We start from the raw sequence: 16,903 nt of genomic DNA, 5'->3' as shown, positions 1-16,903 counted from the left end.
ACCGTGATGTTCCGATTTGGAGGTCCACCATATGCTGTAGTGGAGGAGCAGGGAGGAGTGAACGTGCTCGGTGGACAAGGAAACACGGAGGCAACACCGGCAAGGGCCGTCCAAGACGGAGGCAAGAAGAAGAGACCTGCAGCAGAGTAGAGAAGAAAAATCCCACTGTGGGTGTGGGTGTTTTGTTTTGATTTGTTTGTGTTTGTGTTTGTGTTTGTGTTTGTGTTTTTTTTTTTTTTTTTTTTTTTTTGTGTTGTTGTAAAATGGTGATCGGGGTTGATCCCGGAGAGGAATAAAATAAGGTAAGGTTTGGTGTGCAAATCTTTATCACACGGATTTGTGAAAAACAACAATGGTGTTTGGATTTTTTTTTTTGTTTTTTTGTTTTTTTTTTTTTGTTTTGTTTTTGTTTTTTTTTTTTTATTAAAAAATAATAATAAGAATAATAATAATATATGAAGGTAGAAAGCATATGCTGCAAAAGTTGACAGAGTGAAAACTTTGGGTAAGAGAGTATAAAAAAAAATATATACATATATATATATTAAAATAAAAGAAAGTGGAGTGGGATTGGGAGGTGCAAAAGAGTATAATCAAGCGTGAATGGAATGATGAAAGTTGACGATGATGCATGCCATGTCATTTTTATTTATTTATTTATTTTTTTTCATTTTTCTTATTTTATTTTATTTTATTGTTTTTTTGTTTTTTTGTTTAATTGTAAAGTGGGTCACATGGGTGACTCAGGAGTGCTGTAAAGCCTGTCCCTTTAATCAATGGGTTCGAAGAAAATAGAGAGAGAGAAAGAGATACCACAGATGAGAGACATGTTCAAAGGGGCGAAGAGCACGAAGAGTGAGTTCGCCATCGCCGATCTGCTAGCGTTTAACCGATTTGGTGAGTACGAAATGGAGTGGCTAGTGTTGCAATTCTTGTGAAGACTACACCGGAACGATCCCGGATGATTCGTCGGCGAGCACATGTAGGTCCTCTTCGGGAGATTTGACAACGGATTGTTGTTCTGCTTCCGAACGACCTGGTCTCGAGGCGAGGCCGCCAGCGAACGGCTAGGAGACTTGGACCTATCGATCGAAAACCGGACTGACGGAGCGAGTGGAGCGAATCCGTGAAGGTTGACGCGCGTCGGGGAAGATGGACGGTTGAAGAAACCGTTGGACGGAGAGGAACAGAAGCTTGAATTCGTGGACGAAGCGTAGAACGACGATGTCTCGGATGACGATGAAGAGCCAAACCGACCAGACGGTGAAATTGATCGCCGAAAGGCCGATGTGATTGGTAGAACTGGTCCGCTTAATCTTCTAGACGAGGACCCCATTGTTAATGCTAGAGAGAGAGAGAGAATTATTGGTGGTCCACGGTGGTTCACAGCGGTCGACGACGGTGGAGCAACACACTAGAAGATCTTGTAGCTGGTAGTAAAGAGGTAAAGATAGTGATTCAGTGAATGACATAGGCAGTTGTGGAGGTTTGAATTGGTTGAGCTCCGGCGGGCGGTCAAGGCAAGGTTGCCGCCCGCCGGAAGGCGATGAACACCAAGATCTTTAACCTTGCTCTGATACCATGTTAAAAATACTGTATTATTGATTGATATATCTTGATCTTCTGTCTATTACAAATGGTTCCTTATATAGATGTAGGTGTAGTGGATGGTGGTAGTGGTGTAGTGGGTTAGGTTTAGTGGAGTAGGTGAGGTGGTAGTGGTGTAGTGGGTTAGGTTTAGTGGAGTAGGTGAGGTGGTAGTGATGGTAGGTGATGGTAAATTCTAACAGAAAATTACTGTTTGTGCCAAGAAGCAGATCTAGGGGTTTTACTATGATTGAGCTAGTTATCCGTGAAAGTTCATGGAATTGTCAAGTGCTACTAAGATTCCAGGGATATTAACTAGTACAATTACCTCTGATCTGAGCAAGGCTTTGAGCTTCAAGTTATGTTCAACTTTGAAACTAATATACCAGTGATTGTATTAATAAGTATTGGCATGCAGAGGTGGTAGTGGTGTCAGCACTGGTGGCAGTGATAGTATGGTAACTAGGGATGGCAATGGATAACTTACCCTGTGGGTATTCATGGAGACCCAACCCAAATACATGGGTTTTCCCCTCTTTTTCTTATCCATTGGGTAGGTGATATTCTTTAAATATCCACAGGGGATGGGTTGGGGATGGGTACCCACTAATTTCCCCATATGTTTTTTTTTTTTTTTTTTTTTAAGATTTACAACTAAAACTAAATATACATTCAATCTTTTTTCTTTTTTTTATTTATTTATTTTTTCAGGTTCACAACCAATTTTTTTTTTAGATCCACAACCAAAGCTAAATATACCTCTAATCTTTTTTTATTTTATTTTTAAGGTTCACAACCATTTTTTTTTTTAATTTTTAAGATTCACAACAAAAGCTAAATATACATTTAGTTTTTTTCCTTTGTTTAATTTTTTTTAAGGTTCACAACCATTTTTTTTTTTTAAAGATTCACAACCAAAGCTAAATATATATTTAATTTTTTTTTCTTTTTTTTTAAATTTTTTTTTTTAAGGTTCACAACCATTTTTTTTTTTTTTTAAAGATTCACAACCAAAGCTATACATTCAATCTTATTTTATTTTATTTGGCTCAACAATAAAATTAAATACACATTAATTAACATTGTCACATTATTCTTGTCAAATTTTATGCATATCTAGAATTTTTTAAATTTATTTAAAAAAAATTAAGGACATTGTCTAGTGTAGGTTTCGGTTTGCTTTTCTATGTTATTTTATTTTGTTGTGTATTGTAATTTTCAGAATGGTTTGCTTGTTCTGAAATTTCAATTAACGAGTATGAATCTATTTGTTTTATGTTATAACACAATTTATACAACATATATATATATATATATATGAATGTATTTGAAAATAAAGAAATTGTAGAGAATCAAAACAAGCATGAGTTGTGATTGGTTAGAAATGATGGGTACATAAATTTATTTGCTAGAAAAACAAAAAGGGGATACAAAGTCATACTAAATAATTTTTTTTAAATTAAAAGAATTTTTCTTAGTTATGAACAGATTTAACTGAAATCAGCTTGTTTCCCAATGTTATGCTTCATTTATTTAGATAGAAAATATTTTTTATAAAAAAAATTCAAAATATATTTTTTTATATTTGGTGGTGGTGGTGGTGGAACGAAGGTGAAAGTAGAAATTGTTACATAGTGGTGGGGTGATGGCGTCAGTGATGATGGTAGTGGCTATGGTGATGGTAGTGTGACAGTGAAAGTGAGAATAGTGGTGATGGTGTTGTGAAATTAGTAAAAATTTAATTGAAAAAACATTTTTTGTTTTTTAAAAGTAACAAACAACAAAATTCGTGGGGGACTAAAGGAAGAAGATGGAGGATGGATTGGGTGTGGTAATGCATAGATATCTTAAAATGAGTGGTTCATATTTGTTAAAGGTATAATTAGATTTTGGATAAATTAAAATGAATTGTTCAAATTTACTAAGAGAAAGATGGTTTAATGTCTAAATTATCCGTGGCTAACAATTCCTTGTTTATGCCCTGGTACAATTTAATATGAGTCTTATAACACTTTCTTCAAACAAACTTTTTGATTTTCTCAAAATTATATATTTGATTATTATAAAACAAACTTTTTAATTAATTAATTAATGTGTATTTAATTTTGTTGTTGAATCAAATAAAATAAAATAAGATTGAATGTATATTTAGCTTTTGTTGTGAACCTTAAAAAAATAAAAAATAAAATAAAAAAATAAGTTGTTAACATTAAATATATTAAAAAAGAAAGAAAAAAGATTGAAGGTATATTTAGCTAAAACTTTTATAAAAAAAAGACAAAAGAAAAACAAGAAGGTTGTTAACATTAAATATATTAAAAAAGAAAGAAAAAAGATTGAAGGTATATTTAACTTTTGTTGTGAACCTTAAATAAAAAAAAAAATTAAAAAAAAAAATTGTTAACATTAAATATATTAAAAAAGAAAGAAAAAAGATTAAAGGTATATTTAACTTTTGTTGTGAACCTTAAAAAAATAAAAAAATAAATAAAAAATAAAAAAAATAAAAAAAAAATTATTAACATTAAATATATTTAAAAAAAAAGAAAAAAGATTGAAGGTATATTTAATTTTTGTTGTGAACCTTTAAAAAAAAAAAAAAGTGGTTGTTAACATTAAATATAAAAAAAAGAAAAAGGAATTAAAGTGGGTTGGAAAAAATCCATACCCATTAAAAAATGGGGAGGGTGGTACCCATGGGGAATGAGAAAAATTTATTATAGGGGAAATGTTTTTCACAATTCAAAAGTAGAAAATATTTTCCACATCCAAATAAACTTGATTGTTGATAACAAAAACACATTTTCTGTTGACATTTGTCTCGTGTCATCATACTAAATGCCATAAAATATGCCAAAACAAATTGAACATATAAGTTGGTTGTTTTCCATATGTGTTAATAATCGCACCTACCTACAGCCTGCTCAAAATATAGAATAATAGCATGATTTCAAGTTTCACTTCATAAATCATAAAGGAGTTCTAGCTAATAATCCAAATAACATGACTGCAAATTAAAGTTCATTCTAGAACTAAGGAAACAGCTCATTCATTTACAGGCAAGCCCTCAATGCATTCCAACCTCTTCCAGAGCTTTCACTTTCCTGGCAGATTCATGGACACCAAACAAACCAAACAACGATGGAATGGCCTTGCAAGTCTTCATGAACTTCGAGGACATACCTTCTGTGCAATCGACTTGATCTCTTTCATCCTTTCATCGACTAGTTCTTTCAGCTGCTGCTCTTGATTGGTTTGATTTTCATCCATGTCAATCCTACTAGCTTCACCATTCTTGCACCTGAACATAACAAACGACATTTCTTGATCATAATCTGTTGGAAATTCAATCACCCGCTTCTCTGCAGCCCCCGGGTCCTTCCCTATGACATCAGCTCTAACATGATCTGAAATGACAGTCATGAAATTGTCGATTTGCTTGTCTACAGAATCAAGGCCAAGATAGATGAGCACCTCCCAACATTGTCGAAACTGTTTCTTGTTAATTTTCAAACTTTTCCTAACGTGGTCAATAGCACTTGGAGGTGGCCCAAAACAAGAAGTTTGGCTTTTCTTTGAGAGATTTTCTTGCTTCAGACGTAAAATTGTGGAATCGAGGGCTTTCTGGATTGGGTTAAAAACAAGCAGGCGTCCCACATCAATACACGTTCGCACGTGTTGTAAGGAATCCAAAGGCTCTTCAATTGTCAAGTCATAAACATTTTCACAAATCGCAACATTATTAAGCACCTCTAGAAGATGTCGGCCATAACCTTTGTGCTGGTAAGGAGGCAATACAAGTATCTGCCCACAATAGAAATATAAATCTCATCAAATGCTAGAAATAATCACATATCTTTTTTTGGGATGAGCTATAAAAACTACAATTTTTTTGAAACTTTTTAAAAAAAATTGTCAATTAGTCTAGAATGATTTAAAAGGTCAAAAAAAAAAAAAAAAAAGAGAGAGAGAGAGAGAGAGAGAGAGAGAGAGAGAGTTAACTAAAGTAAAAAAAAAAGTCAACTTTTTTCAAAGAAATTTTTATTTTTAATTTTTTACTTTTCAAGTCTATCTAATTGAGTAGAACCTAAAGTGCAAGGCTTCTTGAAACTTTATACTAAAAAATTCACTAAAGACGAAAAAAGGCCAACAAAAAAGTCCCTAAAAAAGCAATTCTCGAACTCCACTGACATACAAAATCAAAGATAACAAACATGCATCTTAGAAACACCAAATCCAGGTTCTCTTTCATTCAAGCTAACAAGTTATTAATGTAAAAAAGTGTAAACCTGACTAAGCCGCAAGCGCAAACTGTCGGGATAATGGTAAAAACGATATATCGCTGCAAAACCAAGCAATCTAAGTTGATTGCCGCCCTGCAGATCAATTTTCTTCTGAACTATGAGAAGAATCTCCCATCTTGGATCAGTAATGTCAATAGGATTGCTACCTGATTCCATGATATAAATGGTTAAAAATTAAAGCTTAGTTTTATTACAAGGAATGTGATAAGAAAGCGCAGAATTACTAAGTCCAAACTAGGCGAAGAATTACCATCTACAAGGATAAGAACAAGAGGTACCAATCGACTGTAGAGGTGCCCAACAGGCATGGTGCCCACCACAACCCGAATAACCTGGTCCAATTGGAAAGAAACCATAATTATGACAACCAAAAGAAAATAAGAACTGTCATTATCAACAAAAAAAATTCAAGCGTAATGGCTACACTGTTCTAAAATGCAACTATGATGGAGGGAATTTGTTTTTCTTTTGTTTACTTATTTATTTATTTTTGCGGGTGGGGGTGAGGAGATGCAAATGGATTTATTGAGTATGTTCTCATTCTTAATCTTCCCAAGAACCAATGAGGGAACGAGTCTACTTGCAAGGAGTCTTTGAAAGGCAAGACATTTTCAAAAGTCTACAACTCAACATGCCTTTGTCCTAATTACTTGGGGCCAGCTACATGGATCAATTTCCTGGCATTGGCTCCATTCACAATCACATTCTTAGTCAAGTTTACGATAGTTATGTCATTTCTTATCACCTCAACCCAAGTTCTTCTGTGTCTTCCTACATTTCTTTTATCACCCTCTATGTGTATCAAATCAATACACCTTACATGAGCATTAATTGGTCTATGATGCATAAGATCATAAAATCTCAAATGATTTACCTCATTTTATCTTCAATTAGTGCCACTTTTAACTTCTTTATATTGAATTCATTTATTATTATTAATTTTCTTTTTCATAAGTTAAATTTCATTTCATAAAACAAATAGATACAAGCTTTACAGGGGCATCCCTCCAGTCAAACTAGTTATAACAAAGATCAACGGCCTAGTAGCTTTCAATAGAACAGATATTTTCACAAACTACACACATAAAAGAACTATCAACTAGCTATCGAGTTTTTAGCTGTTCCGTCATCTCATCCAATACTGACCCCTGTTGGGGAAATCCCCAAGAAGAAAATAACTTCTTATTTGTATGACTATTTTATATTCTCCCATGAAATATAATCTTGCTCTGATGTCATTAATCACTTTATTTAGAACTGAATTTGCATCTATCCTTCTGTGAGAAAAAGTTCTGTAGTTCCTCCCCATCTACACATGACAGATAGTAGCAGCCCTTTCCAATTTGTGTGCTGAATGGCCAAAAGACTTTCCACCTATATTGCGAACTACCCAATCAATCTCAGCTACAAAGGACATAGGGTTTCTTTCTACTCACATGCTTACTCAACAAAATCTCTTTCCAAACATAGTGGGAAAAGCAGCATTCAAAAAACAAATGGTTATGTGATTCCATCGCCACATTACAAAGCACACAAGATATTTCATCTACCGCACCCCAATCCTTGATCCTATCTTTAGTAGATAGCATGCCAACAAAGCTTAACCATTGTATGAAAGACCATCTATCTCAATATTCTCATTTCAGTTAGTCGTTTTACAAACATTTCTTTTATTAACTACCCAACATTCAGTATCATTAATCATAGCAAGTCTTTATAGCAAATCCATGAAATGCAAAACAGGCAAGCACTCTATTCACTAACAATAATACCGAAAAGGCGTTAAAGAGCACCTCCAAATCAGAACAATCTGTCTTCAAATAACTGTTACAATCACTGTTGTGCCCATTGGTGGTGTTTTGCTGCAATATCTCCCCTTTTGAGACAATAGATCTGTGACAAAGAACAAAAATCACAATATCAAATTTAACAATAATCTAACAACCAAGATAACACAATTTCAGAAGACAAAATAAGAAAGCATCAAATGTAAAGGTAAGTCATTGACGAAACATACTTAACATAATCACACTCGGTTGAAAATGTTTGAAGGAAATCCTCCTTTTTCTCAACAATATTCTCAGCAAAAATATTCTGTAAGGAATGACTTAAAGATCAGAACTCAATGAGTAAATGGATATTGGATATCAAGGGAATAGGTTAAGATGGGTGGTCCATGATTACCTGGAGAGCAGATTTCAGATCTGTAATCCCTTTGCCTCCCTTATAACAGTTAAGGGATAGAAATCATTAGCAAACCATCAGAAGACAAAGCTAGAATCGGGCTAAAGGTAAGTGTAAATACTTACATCAGATGTGCTCTGAAATGTAATCTCAGCATATGCATGAAAAGATATGCTGCTGACCCAGATGGTGATCTGCATGATTTGTGATAAAATATAAATTACAAATAAGTAAATTAACACTTGCAAGCTAGAAAAGAACGGTTCCAAATAAACAATTAGGGCACATTTGGTATTGTTTTCATTTTATATTCTAGAAAATAGAAAAAACAAAAACTGACACAAAAAAAACTTGCTTGGCAGACAATTTTTGAAAAAAAATTTAGCATACACCCCCTTTTTAGGAATTACTTTTAAATTGCTTTGTAAATCTTTGAAAACAAATTCACACAGAAATGAAAACCATAAAAAAATCATTAGGTGCTTTCAATGTTTTTCATTATTTTTATTTTCACCAAAACCAAAAACATCAAAATGAAAACAATCCCAAATATGGCCTTAATGTTTAATATATTTTCATGCAAGAGATTGTGCATGATCTGTGTTGTGCAGGAAGAAAGTATATTACTATATGTTATAAACAAAAATAACTTTTTTTAGCTTGATAAAAAGCATGCATATCCATGAATGCAACTTTCACAGCCTCCACACAGAGGACATGAATGCACAACGCCAAAACAAGAGCAAGCAACTGCTAAAAAGGAGATAGAAACAAAAACGGAAGTTCAACAATCACCAATAAAATTTGGGCACAGATGCCATAATGGGAAGATACAGTTTCAAGAGCATCAAATTATCAATAGTGGAGTCTTAACCAAATTTTCCAATTTAACAAAAAGGTGTATTACCTTCAACCCTTGGTAACCGTAAATTTTTCCATCTTCTTCAAAAAAGTGATTCAAGTCAACTGGCTGAATACAAAAGCTGGCTGGAGCATCCACCTCCTCTTTGCTAGAAACTAGTATTGACATCAAATGAACAAGCACGACAAAATTAGGCTCACAAATGAAAATAAAAATATGGGCAAGATGTACAGCTTAAAATAAAAACCATAAAAAAAATAATTACTACGGTGCTCATCTAGAACTACTCACCAACTCAGCATTGGCTCAACAAGACTGGCAAACACTGTAGAAGCAAGCTCGTTGTTTCAACAAGCACAAATTGAAGCCAGAGGTCCAGCTTAACTTCTTAAATAAAAATTGAAGTTCATGATTTTGTAAAAAAATAAAAATCAATCCATACACGACTAATCATCTGACCAAGCAATATTCCTCGTAGATGAAACTAAACCATAGATTAACAAGTAAGGTTCGATTAAGGGTCCAAATATATTAACAAAATGAGTAGAGCCTATGCACTCTTAACATTCAACCTCCTGCTGTGCATCACTAACCCAATTGAACCAAATTGGAACTTGCAACTCCGGTCACAAGCCCCAAGTTCAATGAACCTGAGCTGAAATCAACTCACTAATGACACCATTTCAGATTAAAAATTTGTTCCCACAAAAAATAAACAAGTAATTAAACAGAATAAAACATTTTATAAAACATGTAAGCATATATGATTGTGGTACTGTATATATCAGCTACAATCAGAGCCCCGAGTTCAACGAGTAAATCAACTTGCTTGTGACACCACATCTGGTCAACCATAACTCTACAGAGTAAAACCTTGTAGTATATAACTTGTGAGCACGTATGATTGTCGTAGTGTATATATATATACCATGCACACAAATATCTATAAATAAATAAAAAAATTATGTGTGTGTGTAAATGATATGTATGTGTGCAGCTCTGGTGCGAGAATGTTTTCCAACATTTTTGGCAAACAAAATGCCAAAAACTGTTGGTTTAGATCATAAATTATAATGGGTTCCATAAAATCAAGTTCATGATGAGATAAATTCAACACGACAACCACAAATCATCGCGAAAATCACACTGACTAAAAAAATAAAAATAAAAATAAAAAAAGAAAAACCCATACCCAGATAGATTTTGATGCAATCGTTAGCTTCGATTCCAGCATCTGCACCGAAACAATTGAACACAAACAGAGTCGATGAGTGAGAGGGCTACAAATTAAAGTAATGCTTGAAAAAGAAAAACAGAAAAATGGTGAAATTAGAGCAGAATCGGATGGATAGAGTCACCGATTTGGGAGAATCCGACACGGCGGCGCTTCTTGGGGTCTGAAACGGGATCGGAGGAGTGGTGCTTCGTCCCCATTTTTCGGCAGTTAGGGTTTCTTCGGAGCGGGAAATAGTGAGAGGCGGGAAATGCACATAGTGTGTGTATATATGTACAATAATGACTACTCCTTGATTTCTCAAAACATTAAAATATATTTTCCTTTTCAAATTTATTAAAATATATTTTCCTTTTCAAATTTATTTTTTAAAACACTAAAAAGTTTAACACTGTGTTTGGATTGAGTGATTTGGAAAGAAAAGAAAAGAAATAGAGAGAAATGTATTTCTCTTTCTTGTTTGGTTATCTTAAGTGGAGAGAAATAGAGAGAAACTCATTTCTCTCATAACCCTTATTTTCAATCTTTCCAAAAGTGAAGAGATTGGTAGAGAAAAGAAATCCACAAATGCTTATATTTTCATAATACCAATTTTACCCCTATAAAAATAAAAGAAATAAAATGATTGAAAATATAAAAAGGTTATTTTGGTAACATAACATAAAATAATTTCTTTTCTTTTCTCTTAATGAAATCTAACCAAACAAGAAGGAGAGAAATCAAAATCATTTCTTTTCTTTTATTTCTTACTTATCCAAACAAAAATGAGAAAAATTACAATCATTTCTTTTCTTTTCTTTTCTCTTATTACTTAAGTAATCATTTCTTTCATTTTCTCTCCTAAGTTACCAAACATAGCGTAAGGAAATTTTTTTTAAAATCCTTTATATTAAGATTTTATAAGATAAATGATACTTTCTCAATCTCAAAATAATGATTCCTTTTGAGAAATTTAAATTTTTTTGGTAGTACAATTACATTTTAAAAAAAAATAATTTTTCAAAATTATCTTTTGATTGCACATTTTTTGAGAAATATTAATGTCATAATTATACTTTTTATATTGTTAATGAATTTAAAAGAATGCAAAATAGGAAATTTATATTATTTTTGTACTAGATTTTTTAAAATGAACTAATATTTTGGGACAATGAAAAATATAATAAGGGACTAATATTTTGGGACAGAGAAAGTATACAATATTTTCACAGTAGTTAAGGTCACTTAATATTTTCATAAAATTTTTTTGACTTAGATAAATTTTACCCGATTCAGAGAAATTTGGCCTCGACTCAGAAAAATTTCAATTTTCACAGAGAAATTTATTTTATTTTACAAATTTCTCTGTAAAAATTAAAAATTTTCTAAGTCAAACGAAATTTCTCTGAGTCATATTTTTTCTGTAAAAATATTAAGGGATTAGCTAATAAAAAAAAAACATTCAGTTTGTTTGGTTTCAGTTTTCTAAAAATTGAGTTTTTTTTTTCGTATTTTTTAGTTTTTAGTTAATATTTTTAAAATTTTAAGTATTTTTTATAATTTTTCAGATGCACTTTACTTAGACGTATCTAAATAGTAAAATATTTGTAAACAAATATTTTAAAAAATGAATAAATACGAAAAAATACGAAAAATGTATTGAATTTTTGTATTTTTTTTGTATTTTTTGGTAATTAGTGTATTTTTTTCACAAATATTATACTTTTTAAGTATATTTATGTTTGGTGTGTCTAAAAATTAAAAAAAAAAATTGCTTAAAATATTTTAAAAAATCATTGAAAATATTAAAATACGAAAAATAAAAAAATTGAATTTTCTGAAAACTGGAACGAAACAAGCTAAACTCTCTTACTACATAAAGTTAAAGATGGATGTTTCACTGATTTTCTAAAAAATTTGTTGAATGCAAAACATATTAGAATATTTAGCAAGTTTAAAAATTGTAAATCTAATGTAAATAGTGTAAAGATATAAAAGAATAACAATTTTAAAAATATGTTTTAGTATAAAAGAGATTTAATATTATTTTTCTATGCATTTGACTAATAAATTTCTGATAAATAAAAATGCTAAATTTTATATGAAATTAAATTTTAAGAGAGTTCAATATAATCATGTTAAATATGTGAAGCTTTTATTCTATTTTCACCAAACCTTAGAGGAAGTAAATGTAATTTATTCTCAACTTAATTATATTTTTGGTTTGAGTCTTGTGTTATTATGATATGAGCAAATTACACTTTATCACCGTTTTTTTACTTAACTCCCTCAAACTAAAAATTGATATAATGTACCATTTCATATTATAAAAGTTTTCAATAGAACCCTTATGTCTCAATTTTGTTAGCGAAACAAACAAAAAATGTGCATATAATGTGTACATGTCATATTTATAATTGAAAGATTTGTTGTAAATATGACATGTGCACATTACATGCACATTTTTTATCTATTTTGTTAACAGAATTGAGATATAAGAGTTAGATTGAAATTTTTTAGGAATTATATCAATTTTTAGTTTGGGCGTTGGCTTCTGTCCAGTCCTTAATCGGACTGGACCGTGTTGTTGGGCCCGTGAGAGCCCACCACAGATCCCGTTTTGATAATCTGAACCGTTCAATGTGTAGAACTCGTTGAGTACTATAAGCCTGTAAAAAATCACGTTAATCGGATATCGGTAGCTATGTGATCAAATCAGATTTTTGTCAACCGTTTATTTATTCACCGTCTATTTTTTTTATACAAAACTGATTTAATCACATAATTACCGATATCCGATTAACGTAATTTTTTATAGACTTATAGTACTCGACGAGTTCTACACATTGAACGGTTTAGATTATCAAAACGGGACCCATGATGGACCTCCACGGGCCCAACAGCACGGTCCAGTCCGATTAAGGACTGGACAGAAGCCAAGCCCTTTAGTTTGAGGAGGTAAAGCTAAGTGAAAAACGGTGATAGTTGAGGGGGTAAAGTGTAATTTGCTCTTATGGTCCCAATTAATAAAAGTGTTTCAATTTAGCTTCCTAAATTGTATCAATTTGATCTCCAATACATATCAAAAAATAAAAAAAATGTCACATTTTATTTTTTTTGAAAAATTAAAATTTTAAATGCTCTCCAAATAAGTAGATTGAATGCAATAGTTGTGATTTTATAGTAAATTTCCAACTCTATCCAAGTAATATGATTCAAATAATTTAATTAAATAAGTTTTGGATTCTTTTTGAAGAAATCTTTTTCTATAAATAGGAATAGAATTTCACGACCTCCTCAAGTTTCAAATGAAATTCCAATAAAGTTTTGATATACATATATAATAAAGGGAGAGAAAACAAAGAAAGAATTTAAAAAACAATTATTTAAGTCTGACTAGTTACTACTTTGGACAAATTATGGGTTGGCTCGCAAATTAACTTTTTTTAGTTGATTTTTTAATATTTTACAAAAAATGTATAGAAAAATAAATAGAGTAATATAACAATTTATAATAAATTTTTTTTTTGACTATATTAACAACTTCCCAAGCAAGATCTATGCACATCTTTTCGTTTTGGACAAATTACCGGTTGAGCTACATTTTTTTTTGGTATGAACCAGGTAATCCAATCCAACTTTTAAATATTTCTATATTTGATTGTATATTTGAAATTGACGAATTAATAGTTGTATTAATCGTGATAATGTGGTGGTATGATGATAATGTTTAACTTTAATCCCAAAATCATCTTCCACCTTTTAAAAGACAAAATTTCGCTTAAATAAATTTATTTTCCATGGATCATATTTTGCTTAAATAAATTTACTTTCCCGTTATGGTTGGTTAGGGGATTTGGAAAGGGAAAATAAAAAATGTGTGTGAAATTAAGTGAAATGTAGATATATTTTACTCACATTTCACCTATTTTTTCTTGTTTCTTTTTCTTTCTAAAACTCTTCTCAAATCCTCCAACAAAATATAACATCCGTGACAACACTACTCAACTCACAATTCCCTTGCCTACAGATATGAGATGTTGTAATCAACTAAAAACAAACATACTCATCACAAAGCATCGTATCAACAACAATTTGTATTCAAATCAAGAATACCAAGATTTTCCAAAAGCTACGTGATGATGCAAAGCAACACACTTTTCTCCTGTGTAAAATGAAAATTCACGTCCCTTCTGGAATTAGAACATTGATAAGAACACTCAAAAAAGGAACAATGGATGATATAGTTTCTCCAATTCCTTACTTCCAACAACAAAAGATTTAAACAGCTTGTTTGTTTCTCTTCTTGACACCAGACTTGGAACCCTTAATACTGTGTTTGGTTGAAGGATTTGACAATAGATTTGAAAGAAAAAAGTATATAAAACTAAGTGAAATATAAATATATTTTATTCACATTTCATTTATTTTTTTACTTTTCATTTCCATATATGTTCTCAAATCTCTTAATTAAATACAACGTAAGACTCCTGTTAATAGTATTAAGCCTTGAAGGGTTGCATTCTTCAAATCCAACCTGTAGTAGTTATCAGCAACTTGAAACAATTGCCAACCCATAGAAAGTGCACGCATTCAAAGTGCGCATTATTGTTTTCCTCTTCTTTTTTTTTTTTTTTTTTGGCTTTGGCTTTTGCTTTTTCTTTTTTTCAATTTTGTGTATATGTAGGTTGGATTGGGACCATATTTATTAGGATTTCAATTTTGACCGTAGAATCTTATGATTCTACGATTTCAGTTAGATCAAACAATCTGAATCACACGAGAATCTTAAATTTAATAGGATCTTAAAGTTACTACAATCCTATTCATAAAATTGTGTAGAATCACATATGAACCTGATTCTACTAAGATTCCGATCCTAATAATTTTTTTGTTATTATTTATTTCTTATATATATGTATATATATGTGTATATCTATATAAAAAAAATTGACTATAAACACTATTTTCAAATGTCACTTCTAATTGATGTTAACATAAAAGATATATTATATCAAATTTATCATTTTTCTTTAATCTTTTTAAAATTACATAATATATATTATCATTATTGATAATTTTTTATTGAAAATAAAATCTTACAATCATCGATTTGATTCTACCATCTGATTCATAAGTCCTTTCAACAATCTCATATAAAATTGTGATTCTAACAACCTCGAGTGGGACACAAGAGTGAATGCACAAAAAAGAGTCACTGGATGCAATATTAGTGGATTGGGAACAAAAGTGAAGACTATTAAATGCAAGTAAATTCCACTGCAAATCAATTAGTTACCTGATTGTGGGATATATTTTCTGAATACCAACACGTGGCAAGGTGACGCTGACGTGTCAGTCGAGGAGCCACGTGTCCTGGTCATGACGCTGAGGTAATCTCGGCAAGGCCGAGGTTATTTCCGAAAATATCGGGATCCGAGATAAGCGGATAAAGGACAAGAGTCCTAGGATGAAGAGGGAACTCAACTTGGATATGGACAAGAGTCCTAGATTGGGAGAAGACTTCAGTTTGGGTAAAGATAAGACTCTTAGAGAGTTTATCCTAATCCCACTGGGAGTCCCAGATTAGTAGTAATCCTAAGTCCATTAGGGCCAGGCTCCTTTTGGGACTAGGATTGTATTGGCTATAAAAGAGAGGCACCCCCATGGGTCTAAGGTATGCTTTTGATACTCAAGCTTGTGAGTTTAGTACTTGATTTATCTTTGAGAGATATACTGACTTGATCGTCGGAGTGCCCCCGGGTGGTCGAAACCACCGCGGGATTCTTATATTTCTGTTGCAGGTCAGTCAGGTGCCATCTATTCTACCAGTGCTCTCCAGCTGGTTACTAAGCGGGCAGTGTGGTCGGAAAATCACCCACACAATTTGGCGCCGTCTGTGGGAACGAAAGGAGAATAGATGGCCACCACCGTACAAGATCAACGTGTCGGAAACAACTAGTTTAGCAAGGATGGAGAATATGTCGACATAATCGGAATGAAGACCCTTCCAGAAGGGATACAAAGACAGGGGGCATGAGCGCTCCCAAGAAAATAACATTCAAAGAGCTCAACCTGAATAAGCAGATCCAAGATCCCATAAGACATGATCTCGGCCTAGATGAGTAGGTCCGAGAAAAGAAGAGCAAAACCTGAGTGAGCAGATCCAAGATTCTAGAAGATAAGATCTCGGCACCTGAGTCCGAGAATAGAAGAGCACAATGAGCAGATCTCAGATCCCAGAAGATAAAAAGGAAACACACAAGATCAGACTAAAGTTGGCCAGAATTGAGAAGTATGCTAGGGCCGAGGAGGACATGCCGGGAATAAAGGCGTCGAAACAAGAAAAGAGAAACGGCTCGCCGATGCGAGGCCGAAAATCAAACTCAGGTTGGAGCCAAGTAAGATCAATAGAGAAACCAAGGCCGACAACCTCGGCTTGAATTAAACCTCGGCGACAAGGTCGAAGCTACATGTATGATGAGAACCCAAGTGGATTTTAAGTTCACACTGGGGGGGCTGAGAGAAGAAGAATGCATTTACCACTTGTTGAAATTTGTAGCAATTTACAAGTTGGTTAAACCAATATGATACTTAACCGAAGTTAAGCCAAGATAATATTTAACCGAAGTTAAACTGGGACGATGCTTAACCGAAGTTAAGCCGAGATGATGCTTAACTAAAGTTAAGCCCAGATGATGTTTAACCAAAGTGAAACCGAGATGATGTTTAACCGAAGTTAAGCCGAGATGA

The 16,903-nt window shown here is 32.4% G+C and overlaps 1 protein-coding gene across 1 annotated transcript; it reads right to left on the bottom strand.

Moving 5' to 3' along the window:
• Positions 1 to 4,532: 4,532 nt before the first annotated feature.
• Positions 4,533 to 10,465, bottom strand: HAG2 (histone acetyltransferase of the GNAT family 2). The gene is made up of 10 exons (XM_028226145.2): positions 10,296 to 10,465; positions 10,130 to 10,171; positions 8,983 to 9,092; positions 8,201 to 8,269; positions 8,076 to 8,114; positions 7,909 to 7,985; positions 7,685 to 7,784; positions 6,142 to 6,223; positions 5,877 to 6,037; positions 4,533 to 5,391 (listed from the first exon to the last, which is right to left on the bottom strand). Exons 1-10 carry the CDS (start codon positions 10,369 to 10,371, stop codon positions 4,750 to 4,752), a joined length of 1,398 nt encoding a protein of 465 aa, XP_028081946.2. The 5' UTR covers positions 10,372 to 10,465; the 3' UTR covers positions 4,533 to 4,749.
• Between the last annotated feature and the right edge of the window lie 6,438 nt (positions 10,466 to 16,903).

Source organism: Camellia sinensis, chromosome 13 (genome assembly GCF_055761805.1).
Source record: "Camellia sinensis isolate YWXY chromosome 13, ASM5576180v1, whole genome shotgun sequence".
Lineage (NCBI taxonomy): Eukaryota > Viridiplantae > Streptophyta > Magnoliopsida > Ericales > Theaceae > Camellia > Camellia sinensis.
Note: the sequence above shows the minus strand (reverse complement) of the source record. Positions and strands in the feature narration are given on the sequence as shown.

Coding starts and splice junctions, on each gene's coding strand:
- HAG2 (XM_028226145.2), bottom strand. CDS start 10,371: ATGGGGACGAAGCACCACTCCTCCGATCCCGTTTCAGACCCCAAGAAG. Junction 7,986..8,075: donor ATCTGAAATCTGCTCTCCAG/GTAATCATGGAC, acceptor CATTCCTTACAG/AATATTTTTGCTGAGAATAT. Junction 6,224..7,684: donor CAGATTGTTCTGATTTGGAG/GTGCTCTTTAAC, acceptor CAATTGGACCAG/GTTATTCGGGTTGTGGTGGG.